The sequence below is a fragment of the Amia ocellicauda genome, chromosome 14, assembly GCF_036373705.1.
Source record: "Amia ocellicauda isolate fAmiCal2 chromosome 14, fAmiCal2.hap1, whole genome shotgun sequence".
Taxonomy (NCBI): domain Eukaryota; kingdom Metazoa; phylum Chordata; class Actinopteri; order Amiiformes; family Amiidae; genus Amia; species Amia ocellicauda.
This window is the reverse complement of record NC_089863.1, coordinates 6,829,105-6,843,168: the sequence shown is the minus strand read 5'-3', so window position 1 is coordinate 6,843,168 and position 14,064 is coordinate 6,829,105. Positions and strand designations below refer to the sequence as shown.

Genomic DNA, 14,064 nt, shown 5'->3' with positions numbered 1-14,064 from the left:
ACCACATCGCTGGGGAGTTTGTTCAGATTGTGACGCTTCTCTGTGTAAAGAAGTGTCTCCTGTTTTCTGTCTTGAAGCCTTGAAGCCCAATTTCCATTTGTGTCCCCGGGTGCGTGTGTCCCTGCTGATCTGGAAAAGCTCCTCTGGTTTGATGTGGTCGATGCCTTTCATGATTTTGAAGACTTGGATCAAGTCCCTTTGTTTAATGACTATATACAAGTATTCAGTATTATACTCAAGGCAAAATACATTAAAAAGATTGTAATTTCTTAAGACTGAAATTAGAAATCTAATTAAAATGAAATGGCAAAATAAAAACTCCATAAAAGCCAGTGAGCCCCAGCAATCTCTGGGATCCTCTCTATAGGTCATAATTTTCTGGGACGTTAAGTCGCACAATGAACTGTTGGTATCGTAGTTTGATTTCCAGCAGTGTTTCATTTCAGTCATAGTGAACCAAAACGTAATCAACATGACATCTCAGCTTATATCCCATTTTATTGTGTATTTTGGTGTTTTTTTTATTGCATTCCTCTAGTTGTATATACCTGCGGTAATCTGTTTCTGTAAGGTTTAAAATACACTTAAAAATGTATGTATATATACAAACAATAGCATTCTGATTTTCACAACAATTCATATGCTTATTTGATGTTAGGTGACTAATTTTGTCTGTTTAAATATAGATAGCAGCAAAGCCCTCCACATCTGCAGAAAATTCCACCAGAAGACCTCAGACTCGTAATAGTAAATTAATCTTGCTACCCTAATTTCCAAATTCTCTAACTTGAAAAGTTTGGCAACCCTCTATTATTCTAATAATCCATATGATTGTTGCTCAATCTTGCATAATATTAAATGGTCCTTGCATAAATATATAGTGTTCCAGTTGTTCTGGTACATTTCTGCAGAACATTACTGGATTACATGTTTGAATTGACAACACCAAAATGCAATACATGTCTGTTCTAATAGATTTTCAGAGGAGTGTCCTTGTGAGGCTTGACACCATTCTTGAGAACCAGCAGGAAGGCTTGGCACTATTACGCAAGTTGATTTCTGCCCTTGGGAGCAGTGCAGAAGGACACTGACGATGTGTGTCCTCAACCCTGGCAGACCATACATGAGATGGAAGACATGTGCAGCCATTTAAATGAAGGTGTTGACTTCCGGAAAAAAAAATGTATGAATGTCTCACTAAACTTCTGTTAGGTGGAGATAATGATTGATTATTATTATAAAATGGCTTATTTTATTTTAAATGTATATCTAATGGTGTAATATTTTACACAGTTGAAGTCACTTTCAATCTGCAAAATATATGTGGAATGTTCTGTTGCTGTGTTTAAACTACATTTTTAACACACACCATTCTTTAGGTACTGTACCTGAGTCCCACTGGAGGGTCTGACCTGGGTGATACAGTGCACAAAGTAATGCGTAAGCTATTTACCAACAAACTCATGTCCCACTACAGCATGAAGGGGAAAAATTGAAAGCTGAGGTCTGAAGATCTCTACATCAACAAAGTGATAATAAGTAAGCATTTATTTTGTAGGATTGTAGATATGATGGTAATTCAATTTGATTTTATCTGTGGCTTTTTGTTGCTTCATACGAAAATTACAGTTAAGCCAATGAAAAAGCAATCCTTTAAAGTGGTTGTGAAGTCTGATTATCAGGAACATGACAATACTAGTGTATGTCATGAACATTTAATTTGTAAATTTTAGTGACAAGACACTACATATATTAACATGCCTCAACTCACATTAAATGCATCATCCAACTTATTATTATGTATTTATTTATTTTAAGAAGCCATCAAACGCAACAACAAGGTGTCATCATCAGAAGTGTAGTTTAAAATAGGAGAGACTCTAAAACTGGCACCACATCGGGAGAAACAATATCAGGTAATCAGACCTCACCTGTTTTCTTTGAGACAATAACTGAGTAATGTATAACAGATGGTACATCATCTATGATATCATAACTACACATACATAACCATCAATCCATCATCCATATCCACTTCATCTTGTACCTCAGTGCACCAGATTCTGGCTGGTAATGGGCACAATGTGGGTACACCTTAGTTATGACACCAGTCCATCACACACATACAGACACACACAGTGACCTACACACAGGTTATTTTACAGCAGCTAATCAACCTAACCAGCATGATTTGGATGGGAGGAAAGTGGAGCATCTAGAGAAAAGACACTGTAAGAACATGCAAACTACTCGACACTTTACAGACAGCCGAGGCTGGCATCAACACCAGGTCCTCTGAAGAAGCACTAATGAAGCTGCGCTAATCATGCAGCACAGTTCCGCCCACACTTACATTAACGCATACATACACACCATATATATCATAATTGATTTAGCTTTTTGTTGATGCACATACATTCTGAATATGTCAAATATGAATGTGCTAATGTTAAGATTAAAATGCATTTTAAAACTTTGTCACTATATAAGAACATTAGAAAGTTTACAAATGAGAGGAGGCCATTCGACCCATCGTGCTCGTTTGGCTATATAAGACTATATAAGGTAGTCTTGATTATTATGCTTGAACCTGCATGTAGAAGTCGTGTGATTCACAGGAATCTGTTGCTGCCATGTGATCACTTACCACTGGAAGAACCTGAAAGGACTTCATGCCAGATTAAAACAAAGATTAATGATACTTTGCAGAACAAAAAGAAAGTTATGAGAGAACCAGAGCCTCAATTGGACTCCGAGAGTGACTCTGGGGAAGACTATCGACTGACATACAGGTTGAGGCTACACAGAGACAGGAACCCCAAGACTGGGAACTCAGTCCTAAACCCTGGACATTAGAAAGTGCTTACCTGTAAATTATTGTAAATATGTATTTATGTTTCTTGATTAATACATGAGGACAGTTTGTCAATGTCTTCTGAAAGGGAAAAAAGTATTATCAGACTAAGGTAAACTGTATGCCGTAAGATTGAGTCTGGTAACAGAAAAGAGTAATGGTAAAAAGGGAAGAGGAAAAAAATCTGGTTAAAGTGAACAATTGTTCTAAAATCCTCAGGTGAGAAGTGACAATTGCATTAGCAAAATAAATATGGTTTGCACAATGAGCTTTTCCATAGCCCTTGGTAGACCGTAAGGAGTGTCACTACCAAGCTAATGTAATAGTCCTGTGAATATATAGATTTCGTTTTTTAATTAAGAAAAAACAAAAAACGAGCAGACAAAATGTGTTAGTCTTGTGGAAGGGTAAATGTCAGGTGACATTAAATTTGGAGGGGGAGAATGTGGCACTGTGTGTGCTGAACTTAACGAAAAACATTGCACCCCCATAGTACAGGCCTTTAAATTGGGACAATACAATAGACTGCGTTGTTATAGCTTCCGACCAGCAGGTGGCGAGTGTCTTCTTTCACTGAAATGTGTCAGTAACAAAGAAGACGCAAGATAGAACTGCAGTCTGAATAAGTAAAAGAATACCCTTTACTGTGATTTACAGGTAGCCTGGCATTCATATCTTATATATAATCTGCTTAAACATGTTTAGGACCATTTTCGTTTTTATTTGCATGTTAGATGGTTGTATTTGATCGATATCGATGTGTTGGGCCTGAAGCCTGGCGGGACTCTTGCATAGTGAAAGTTGTTGTTTTGTTGATGCGGTCGTACATGATTTGGGGGTATACATGACTTGGTGTTATGAGGTTTATAAGGTGCTGCCCGATTTTATAGAGTCATTAACTGACAGTTGTATTGCTGATGGGATGTTGCATGATTTGGGGGCGTGGCACTGAAATGCGTCAGTGACGTAAACAAGTCCAAAGAAGACACAAGATAGAACTGCAGTCTGAATAAGTAAAAGAATACCCTTTACTGTGTTTTACAGGAACAATAAATGTGTTGCACTGGGATGGACAGTGCTGTACTGTGGGGGTTGGCGTGAGATCGATGAGGGTGAGATCAAGACACGCTGAGACCCAGACTCTCCTCCTTCGAGCCTCATACCGATTCATCCATCAGTATCTCTGTGTGTCTGTGAGCATGCGTCTGCATGCGTGCGTGTGCGTGCCTGTGTCTGCGTGTCCCAGTGCGTGCGTGTGTATCTGCATGTGTGCGTGTGCGTGCCTGTGTGAGTGTGTCTGTGTGTGTGTGTGCCTGTGCATCTTTGTGCGTATGTGCACGTCTGTGTCTCTGTCATGATGACTTGTGTTGTAGTGGAAGATGGAGACGGTCGTTTTCACTCCTCTGGGATAATTGACAGTGTACATGCTGTCTTACACTCACTTTCACTCTTTACTGTCCCTGTCTTGTACTATCACAGTGTCTTGCACAGTCTTAAATTACCTCCATAGTGTTTCCCCTATACAATGAGGGAAAAAGTATTTGATCCCCTGCTGATTTTGTATGTTTGCCCACTGACAAAGAAATGATCAGTCTATAATTTTAATGGTAGGTGTATTTTAACAGTGAGAGACAGAATAACAGCAAAACATTCCAGAAAAAACGCATTTAAAAAAAAATATAAATTGATTTGCATGTTAATGAGGGAAATGAGTATTTGATCCCCTATCAGTCAGCAAGATTTCTGGCTCCCAGGTGTCTTTTATACAGGTAACAAGCTGAGATTAGGAGCACTCTCTTAAAGGGACTGCTCCTAATCTCAGCTCGTTACCTGTATAAAAGACACCTGTCCACAGAAGCAATCAATCAATCAGATTCCAAACTCTCCACCATGGCCAAGACCAAAGAGCTGTCCAAGGATGTCAGGGACAAGATTGTAGACCTACACAAGGCTGGAATGGGCTACAAGACCATCGCCAAGCAGCTTGGTGAGAAGGTGACAACAGTTGGTGTGATTATTCGCAAATGGAAGAAACACAAAATAACTGTCCGTCTCCCTCGGTCTGGGGCTCCATGCAAGATCTCACCTCGTGGAGTTTCAATGATCATGAGAACGGTGAGGAATCAGCCCAGAACTACACGGGAGGATCTTGTTAATGATCTCAAGGCAGCTGGGACCATAGTCACCAAGAAAACAATTGGTAACACACTACGCCGTGAAGGACTGAAATCCTGCAGCGCCCGCAAGGTCCCCCTGCTCAAGAAAGCACATGTACAGGCCCGTCTGGTTTGCCAATGAACATCTGAATGATTCAGAGGAGAACTGTGTGAAAGTGTTGTGGTCAGATGAGACCAAAATCGAGCTCTTTGGCATCAACTCAACTCGCCGTGTTTGGAGGAGGAGGAATGACCCCAAGAACACCATCCCCACCAACAAACATGGAGGTGGAAACATTATGCTTTGGGGGTGTTTTTCTGCTAAGGGGACAGGACAACTGCACCGCATCAAAGGGACGATGGACGGGGGCCATGTACCATCAAATCTTGGGTGAGAACCTCCTTCCCTCAGCCAGGGCATTGAAAATGGGTCGTGGATGGGTATTCCAGCATGACAATGACCCAAAACACACAGCCAAGGCAACAAAGGAGTGGCTCAAGAAGAAGCACATTAAGGTCCTGGAGTGGCCTAGCCAGTCTCCAGACCTTAATCCCATAGAAAATCTGTGGAGGGAGCTGAAGGTTCGAGTTGCCAAACGTCAGCCTCGAAACCTTAATGACTTGGAGAGGATCTGCAAGAGGAGTGGGACAAAATCCCTCCTGAGATGTGTGCAAACCTGGTGGCCAACTACAAGAAACATCTGACCTCTGTGATTGCCAACAAGGATTTTGCCACCAAGTACTAAGTCGAAGGGGTCAAATACTTATTTCCCTCATTAACATGCAAATCAATGTATAACTTTTTTGAAATGCGTTTTTCTGGATTTTTTTGTTGTTATTCTGTCTCTCACTGTTAAAATACACCTACCATTAAAATTATAGACTGATCATTTCTTTGTCAGTGGGCAAACATACAAAATCAGCAGGGGATCAAATACTTTTTTCCTCCACTGTATGTCCACTGTACTTGCCTTTCTCTATCTCTCATGGGTACTTCAGCTGGATTTATTTGAAAATTGTGGGGGGTACAGAGATACTGAACATTCCAGACAGGGACACGTGACCCTGTAGTAAAAACTCTCTGCATGTGTGACCAGAACATGACCTGGTTCTGAGCTCTAAAACAAAGCATCCATCACCGCTGAGAACAGGGTAGCACTCCACTGGACAAGCGTTTTATTTTCCTCGTGTAGGATGTACGTTTGTTTTTAACAATCGGCGCCGGTCTGCGTTGAAGCACTTTATTTCCATTTTAACTTATTTGAGAAGTTTGTCTTGTTTGGTTGGTTTGTATTACTGTGCATTCCTGTTATTGTGTGTCGTCACCAATTTCTATTCTGAAAGAAAAGAAAATGCTGGAGAATTTAAAAAAGAGAAAAGCTCTGAGGCATTGTGGGTATTGTTTGTTGATTGGTTAGCTCCCAGGCTGGTGAATAAAGCTGATTGGCTGACAGGTGGCAGCCTGTTGTTTTTTGTCAAACCTCTCTATCTCTGTGTCCTTTTTTTTACCCCCCTGTGACTGACTGACTCAACCTAATTTGCATAATCCTGGAGGTGTTCTACATCCTCCTCCTCATCACCCGTCTTTGCCGGTCCACTGCTGGATGAAGGCCTCCCCCACATGTTTCTACTTGTTTTGATCTACCATCGCCTGGCCCGGCAGCACAGCTCCTGAACTCATCCTCCCATCTCCTCTGGGCTGCTCTTGGACTTTTGTCATCTCCTGGAATCCACTCTATTACTTCTTTAGACCATCTCTGATCTTTTTTCACCGTGTGTCCAGTATATATAATGTATACAGAGAGAGAGAGAGAGAGAGAGAGAGAGAGGAAGGGCTTGTGACCGAACGTCTGTAAATCCTCACTGCTGATTGGCTATCGAACGTTCCGCTGTGTCTGCAATGGAATTGCGAAGGTTCCTTCTTTGTCAATGCGATTTTCCGTCGATTTTAAATAACTATCGATCATATCCATACCGAAAGGCACAGGCATCATGCTGGGGATCATGGTGAACCACTGTGCGAAGCTGAGTCTGCGTAGAACTGTGAGAAGTATTTAGATGAACGTAAGAAGAATATTAAAGCTTTGGCAAGAAAATAAGACTTTGTTCTAAAGTGGAGACTAATAATAATCACTGACACTTGGCGGCAATGAGACGCGCACACAACTTTTTTATGTTTTAATCCTCCAGGGTCTGTTATTGAAGCACACAGAAACCAGTCTGGTTACATGTCCCTACAGCTTCTGAATAAGTTAATACAGAATAAATCATCATACAATAAAACAAGACAATATAGCATTCATAAAATAAAACAACAGATAGAGGAATTGGAGCAGAGGGTGTAAGGTTGACTGTGTAGAATTTTTTTTCATAATCCTCATTAATCATTTTTTCATTCACCACTTAATGTGAATATGCAGTACAACGATGTGATTTTTCTTGTTGCCTCCACTTCAGTCCTTCAGTCAATTTTTCACGGTGGTTTTGGAAGGGGATTCCAGGAGCGACGTCGGCCGGGGGTCTTGAAGAGAGAGCGTGATCCCCCCATCTTTAAAATCTGGTCACTTTGGTTTTCTCCGGCACATAGCTCAGATCTGCAGAGCCAAGGAGAAGAGATTTTATACACTTGCATTCATTGTGTCTGCAGCATTTTGTATGGTTTTTGCAGTTCACACTAACACACACACAAACGCTGCTCTGTCTCTGTGTTTAGTCCATTCTTGCCTAGCCTGAATGGTCAGAGTCACAGGGAAAGACACTCACTCTCCACTCCTCTCAAGTCCATATCCGATGAGCGATACTTCCATTGCTTCTTACTGTAGAGAGAGAGGGAGAGAGGGGCTTTAATACAGTCGCTGGACAGGGAGAGACACAGTGGCAGACTGAGAGGAGAAACAAACATTAATGATGGAGACAGAGACAGAGACACTGAGACACCGATAAGGACAATGGCCAGAGACCGTGTGATCGGAGTGTACCTGACTCTGCGCTGATGCACACAGACGCACACCACCGCCAGCACGATCACGGCCAGCGGCACCAGCACTCCGATCAGGATGATGGTCGTCTCATCTGGAGAGAGAGAGAGAGATTTTAAGAAGGACAATAATAATATTAATTATTACAATAATTTACAAATCAATCCTAAGGATGCCATGTAGTGTTCTGGCTAATGAGTGTACACTACGGGGCAAAAGTCTCAGGGAATTTGGTCATTTTTCTCTTGTTAGGCGTAAGGAAACCCAAATTTTCTATTAAAAGCTCCAATTGTCTTTATGAAACAGGAAGTTTGATTTAAAAAAGCGAGCGCTGTGGGTTACAATGTGATCTTCACTCACCCAGCCGGTCGTCCTCTTGGGTGGTCTTCTCCACCTCGCACAGCGCCCCCTCGTACCCCTCGGCGCAGTTGCAGGTGAAGTTGGAGCCCCCTGCTGTCTCCTGGCACGACCCGCCGTTCAGACAGGGGTAGCTCAGACATGCGCTGGCTATAGAGGGGCAGAGAGGGAGATGTGATTCCCATTTCACAAAGCGACTGCAATACTTCCAATCTACTTTCTCCATGTTGCTCGTCCACTAGATGGCAGTAGAAGGCCACTGATGTAATCTGTTGCCCTATTTCTGTCTCTGACCTGAACTACCCTTCAGCTGTCCCCAAATACAACCACACACTGTACTGTACTGTAATCGGGACTGAAGGTCTATATTGTTTTTGTTCGCATTGTTGTTTCTTGAACGGTGTACATTCTGTATATTCTGTATTCTATATTACAGCTGAAAATCCCCCTGGGTAATTAATAACAGACTCACTCAGTCACTCACACACCTACCTTTGTAGCAGTCACGCGTGTAGTTGAACACAGAACACACGTGTCCCTCTGGGCAGCTGTTTGCATGGCACACAAAGCCCGTCGCTGTGCACAGACACTGCTGAGAGCAGTCTTCGGTCACGAAATTCTCATTCAGCTGAGAGAGAAGGAGAGGGAGAGGTTAATACAGACAGAATGCACACACTCACATAGAGACACTCACAGGGACGCTAATAAGAACATAAGAAAGTTTACAAATGAGAGGAGGCCATTTGACCCAGCGTGCTCGTTTGGTGTCCATTAATATCTATGTGATCCAAGGATTCCAATCCAGTCTGTTTTTGAATGTTCCCAAATTGTCTCTTCAGCCACATTGCTGGGGAGTTTGTTCAGATTATGATGACTCTCTGTGTAAAGAAGTGTCTCCTGTTTTCTGCCTTGAAGCCCAATTTCCATTTGTGTCCCCGGGTGCGTGTGTCCCTGCTGATCTAGAAAAGCTCCTCTGGTTTGATGTGGTCGATGCCTTTCATGATTTTGAAGACTTGGATCAAGTCCCCACGTAGTCTCCTCTGTTCCAGGGTGAGAAGGTTCAGTTCCTCAGTCTCTCAGTAGGACATTCCCTTCAGACCTGGAATAAGTCTGGTTGCTCTCCTCTGAACTGCCTCTAGAGCAGCGATATCTTTCTTGAAGTGTGGAGCCCAGAACTGTCCACAGTATCCAGATGAGGTCTAACTAGTGCATTGTACAGTCTGAACATCACTGCCCTTGTTCTCAATTCTACACTTTTGACAATATACCCTAACATTGTGTTTGCCTTTTTTATTGCTTCCCCACATTGTTTGTATGGAGAAAGTGAGGAGTCCACATAGACTCCTAGGTCTTTCTCATGCGTTACATCTTCCATTCCTCCCATAGTGTAATTTTAGTGGACAATTTTATTACCTGCATGTAATACCTTGCATGCAGGTAATAAATGGAGATAGTCACAGACACACAGAGACATTCACAGGGATAGAGACCCTGCCCCAATCCCCACCGAGGGACTCACCAGATAGTACCTGCCCAGGTAGCTGCAGCCGCACTGGGCATAGGGCACACAGTCCAGCCCGCTCAGAGCGAAGCTGGCACCGCACTGGCAGCCCTCCTCGCAGTACTGGACGTCACACTCGGAGGGGGCGGCCAGGTCAGCGCAGGTGGCAGGGCAAGCAGACATGCAGGGACTGTACACACTGTTGGCAGGGCAGCTGAGAACTGGAGAGAGAGAGAGAGGGAGGGCACAGGAGAGCGAGAGGGACAGAGGGAGAGAGGGGAGAGGGGGAAGGGGACAGAGGGACAGGGAGAGAAAGAAAGAGAGGAGTTAGAATTATTTTACGTGACAATTTGAAATGGTTCAGGCTGAATTACATAAGTAGTGTTACACAGACAAGGCCTCACTGTTTTGTGCCCCTTTCTGGTGTGTTGTGGTGTGTTGTGTTGTGGCCTACATGGCTTTTTCGGGTGTGTTGTCATGCTTCTGGTGTGTTTTGGTGTGTGGGGCGTATTGTGGTGTGTTGTCATATGTGGGGTATGTGCTGTGTTATGATGTGCTGTGGCGTGTTATGGCATTTGGGGCATGTTGTCTCACCGCACTGTAGCTGCTCTCTCCAGGTTGCTAGCTTCACCCCCAGCTCCTGGCAGGCCTGGGCGTACACCTCATAGCTGGCACAACGCAGGCTGGCATCGCTGGGCTCGGCACACAGGTCAAACACACAGCTCCTGCAGCAGTGGGCACATGGCATTGGTACACGCTCTGACACATGGGCACACACACACACACACACACACACACACACACCCCAGAGTCCCACAAGCGTGCAGTCACACAGGCAGTCAGGCTCTCAGCAGCCTAATCTTGTCTGTGTCTCTGTGTGGCGTTGTCTCGGTGAGTCACAGTCTCAGTGTGTCAGCCTCTCTCGCTGCGTCTGCCAGTAACTGGAGTCTCTCAGCATCTTGGTGCGTCAGACAGGGTGTCTCACAGCTTGTGTCTCAGATTGTCTCTGAGCCTCTTGCACTATCTATGTGTCTGCAGGGTGTCTCCGTGTCTTAAAGTGTCACCGTCTGAGTGTGTCACAGTTTCTCTGCATCCCTCAGGGCTTCAGCTTCTCAGTGTATCTCAGTGCGTCAGTATAACAGTGCGTCACAGTGTGTCATGGTCTCCTTACCCCAGAATCTCAGTGCTTCTCTAGTCTTAGCCTATAACTCTCAAACCCTGTCCCCATTCAGAGGGTCCTGGTCACTGTGGATCCAAATAGACTTGGCAGCACTTGTAATTTGAGATAATTGATCAATTACAGTCCAATTAAGCTCCCCCACCCCCACCCTGTACTAGACTCCCACACTCACTCTTGGAACGGTGCCGGATCTAGGGCAGGGTGGCAGGCGGAAAAGGGTCCTTGGGGGTCCCCTAGCGCCCCACACTGCGTTGTCCCATTCATAGCCACCAAATTCTCCTCGCTGCACCCCTCCGTCTCGAATCCAGACTCCAGGTCTTCTTCCAATGCGCGCCTGTCGGGCAGGAAACAAAATCGTATTACCGTTGCTGTAGGAGTTACCTAAAATAGGATTATTTTTTCCCCGGCACCACAGTGCCCCCTACTTTGATTCAAGTCTTCAAAATCATGAAAGGCATCAACCACATCAAACCAGAGGAGCTTTTCCAGATCAGCAGGGACACACGCACCCGGGGACACAAATGGAAATTGGGCTTCAAGGCATTCAAGACAGAAAACAGGAGACACTTCTTCACACAGAGAGGCGTCACAATCTGAACAAACTCCCCAGCGATGTGGCTGAAGCTGAAAATTTGGGAACATTTAAAAATAGTCTGGATAGGATCCTTGGATCACTTAGTTATTAATGGACACCAAACGAACACGATGGGGCGAATGGCCTCCTCTCGATTGTAAACTTTCTTATGTTCTTATGCTCTTACCTGTGTACGTGTGGGGCGGCAGGGGGCGGCGAAGCGGGCCCTCGGTGGGCTAGGTCACGGTCACTAACACGCCAGCTTTTGCCGAACACGTTGAGGTTGCGTGTCAGGGAGCCGTCCGGCAGCGTGTACTCGTTGTTGGTTCGCCCGTCGTAGTTCCCACATAGACCCCCCACCAGGGATCTGTAGGTGCTGGGCAGGGTCACCTCTGAGAGGGGGAGGAGTCAGTGTGTTAGGCTCAACAACTCAGTGTGTCAGTGTGTGTGTTAGGATCAATATATCAATGTGTGTGTGTGTGTATGTGTGTATAAGTGGCAGTTGCAGTGTGTCAGTGTGTGTGTGTAAATGTAGGTCTGCCTGTGTCCATGTGTGTGTCCAGTCTCACCTCCATGGCTGTGGCCGTCAAAGATGACCGCCAGGCCGAAGTCGGTGTGCAGCCGGAGGAAGCGCGACTGTTGGAACAGCCTGAGCCCGGGGGCCGGCTGCATGGGGGGCCAGACTCTCTCTCCATTCACCTGCACACAAAACATACACTGTCAGCGTACACACTTACTGAGCGACTGTGACATACAGTCAATATATTATATTATATTAATAACAATAATAAGAATAAAGCTCGTCTCTCCTCACCAGCACTACCCGTTTCTGCAGGAAGCGCACATTGACCCCGTACACGTCCACGTACACCTCGTGGAGGAACGACACCCTCTTACTGCCCCCCCGCCTGGCGTTCCTGCCCCGCACTGTGAGGGGCATCAGCGCACCGGGCAGCTGCTGGCTCTGGGTCAGTACATAGGTGTCGGGGCCCTGGTAGTGGTGGACGAAGCCGTCGAAGGTGCGGTAGTGGGGATCCCCTGAGACTGTGCACTTCACGAACCCTGAGAGGGACATGGGGGGTTAAAGCATTGTATCGGGTTGGTATGGTACAATACTGACACAGTGGGGGTGTCGGTGAGGGTGTCCATCTATCCATTGGGATTATCGGTCAGTATGTCAGTAACACAGGAGGTGTGTTAGTTCACCGGTTAGTTTGTCTGTCCTCGGGTCAGCATGTGCGTCCATCGGTCAGTGCGTCAGTCTGTCAGTCGGATAGCGTGTCCGTCCCTGTGTGTCTGTCGGTCAGTCTGTCAATCGGCCAGGAGGTGTGTTAGTTCCCCGTTTAGTTTGTCAGGTCTCAGGTCAGCATATGTGTCTGTCACTGTGGTCGGTTGTTAGTCAGTCTCTCAGTGCAGATGTTCCTTAGGTAGATTGTCAGACATTCGGTTAGTTTGTTGGTCCAACAGTCAGTATGACAGGTTGTCCATTTGTGTGTGTCCCAGACGCACATCTCGCTCATATTGACGAATGGAAAAGCACGAATGCAGCCCCGCCCCGGCGGTTGATTGGCTGCAGGAGGGGGCGTGACTCACTGTCTGGCTTGCAGTAGCGAATCCCGTCGCTGCTCAGGTCACAGACCGACCTATCGCTGCACTGGAACTCCGAGCAGGTGAGTACCCCTCCCAGCATGCACCTGCACTGGCGCTCGCAGTGGTTGGTCAGCCAGGAGTCCCCTACCTGAGATAGAGAGAGAGAGAGAGAGAGAGAGAGAGAGAGAAGGGGGGGGAAACGAGAGAAAGCGGGTTAGTGACTCTGCAGCAGTCCAGTCAAGTGCAGTCTGTGATTCTGCTGCAGTCCAGTCTAGTCCAGTCCAGTCCTGTCTAGTCAGTGACTCTGCAGCAGTCCAGTCTAGTCCAGTCTAGTCCAGTCTAGTCCAGTCAGTGATTCTGCAGCAGTCCAGTCCAGTCCAGTCTACTGCACACACTCACATCATGGTACTCTCCAGTGTCATCCACGCAGCCGCAGCTGGACTGGGGGACGCACTGTCCGTCACTGAGCACGAAGCCCCTGTCACAGCGGCAGCCCTCCACGCAGGCGCTGGGCGGCTGGGCACAGCTGGACTCAGCAAACAGGTTGGCACAGGTGGAAGGGCAAGGCGGGGTGCAGGGGGAGTAGTGGCTGTTGGGAGGGCAGGGCAGAGCTGCGGGGTGAGAGAGAGAGATCAGTTGTTTTTTCTCTATTTATGTGTAAGTTCAGTTGAGGTGTGGCGTAGGAAAATTGCACTGAAATGAAATGTGACAGTCAGATAGGCCAAGACAGACACAGTCACACAGACACACAGGCACAGACAGACTATCTGGTACAGACACCGTTACACAAACACGCTCACAGACACATACCGTGAGGGAAAAAAGTATTTGATCCCCTGCTGATTTTGTACGTTTGCCCACTGACAAAGAAATG

The 14,064-nt window shown here is 45.7% G+C and overlaps 1 protein-coding gene across 1 annotated transcript in view; it reads right to left on the bottom strand.

The window, feature by feature from the left end:
• Positions 1-7,175: 7,175 nt before the first annotated feature.
• zanl (zonadhesin, like) overlaps positions 7,176-14,064 on the bottom strand; it is a 48,101-nt gene continuing 41,212 nt past the window's right edge. The window contains exons 93-105 of the mRNA XM_066722717.1: positions 13,590-13,801; positions 13,194-13,338; positions 12,415-12,662; positions 12,170-12,299; positions 11,788-11,992; positions 11,199-11,360; positions 10,441-10,571; positions 9,865-10,067; positions 8,838-8,973; positions 8,349-8,495; positions 7,989-8,082; positions 7,774-7,826; positions 7,176-7,604 (exon numbers count right to left, since the gene is read on the bottom strand). Coding sequence (XP_066578814.1) covers positions 7,561-7,604; positions 7,774-7,826; positions 7,989-8,082; positions 8,349-8,495; positions 8,838-8,973; positions 9,865-10,067; positions 10,441-10,571; positions 11,199-11,360; positions 11,788-11,992; positions 12,170-12,299; positions 12,415-12,662; positions 13,194-13,338; positions 13,590-13,801 — 1,910 coding nt within the window. The 3' untranslated portion in view covers positions 7,176-7,560. The remainder of the gene's footprint in view (positions 7,605-7,773; positions 7,827-7,988; positions 8,083-8,348; positions 8,496-8,837; positions 8,974-9,864; positions 10,068-10,440; positions 10,572-11,198; positions 11,361-11,787; positions 11,993-12,169; positions 12,300-12,414; positions 12,663-13,193; positions 13,339-13,589; positions 13,802-14,064) is intronic.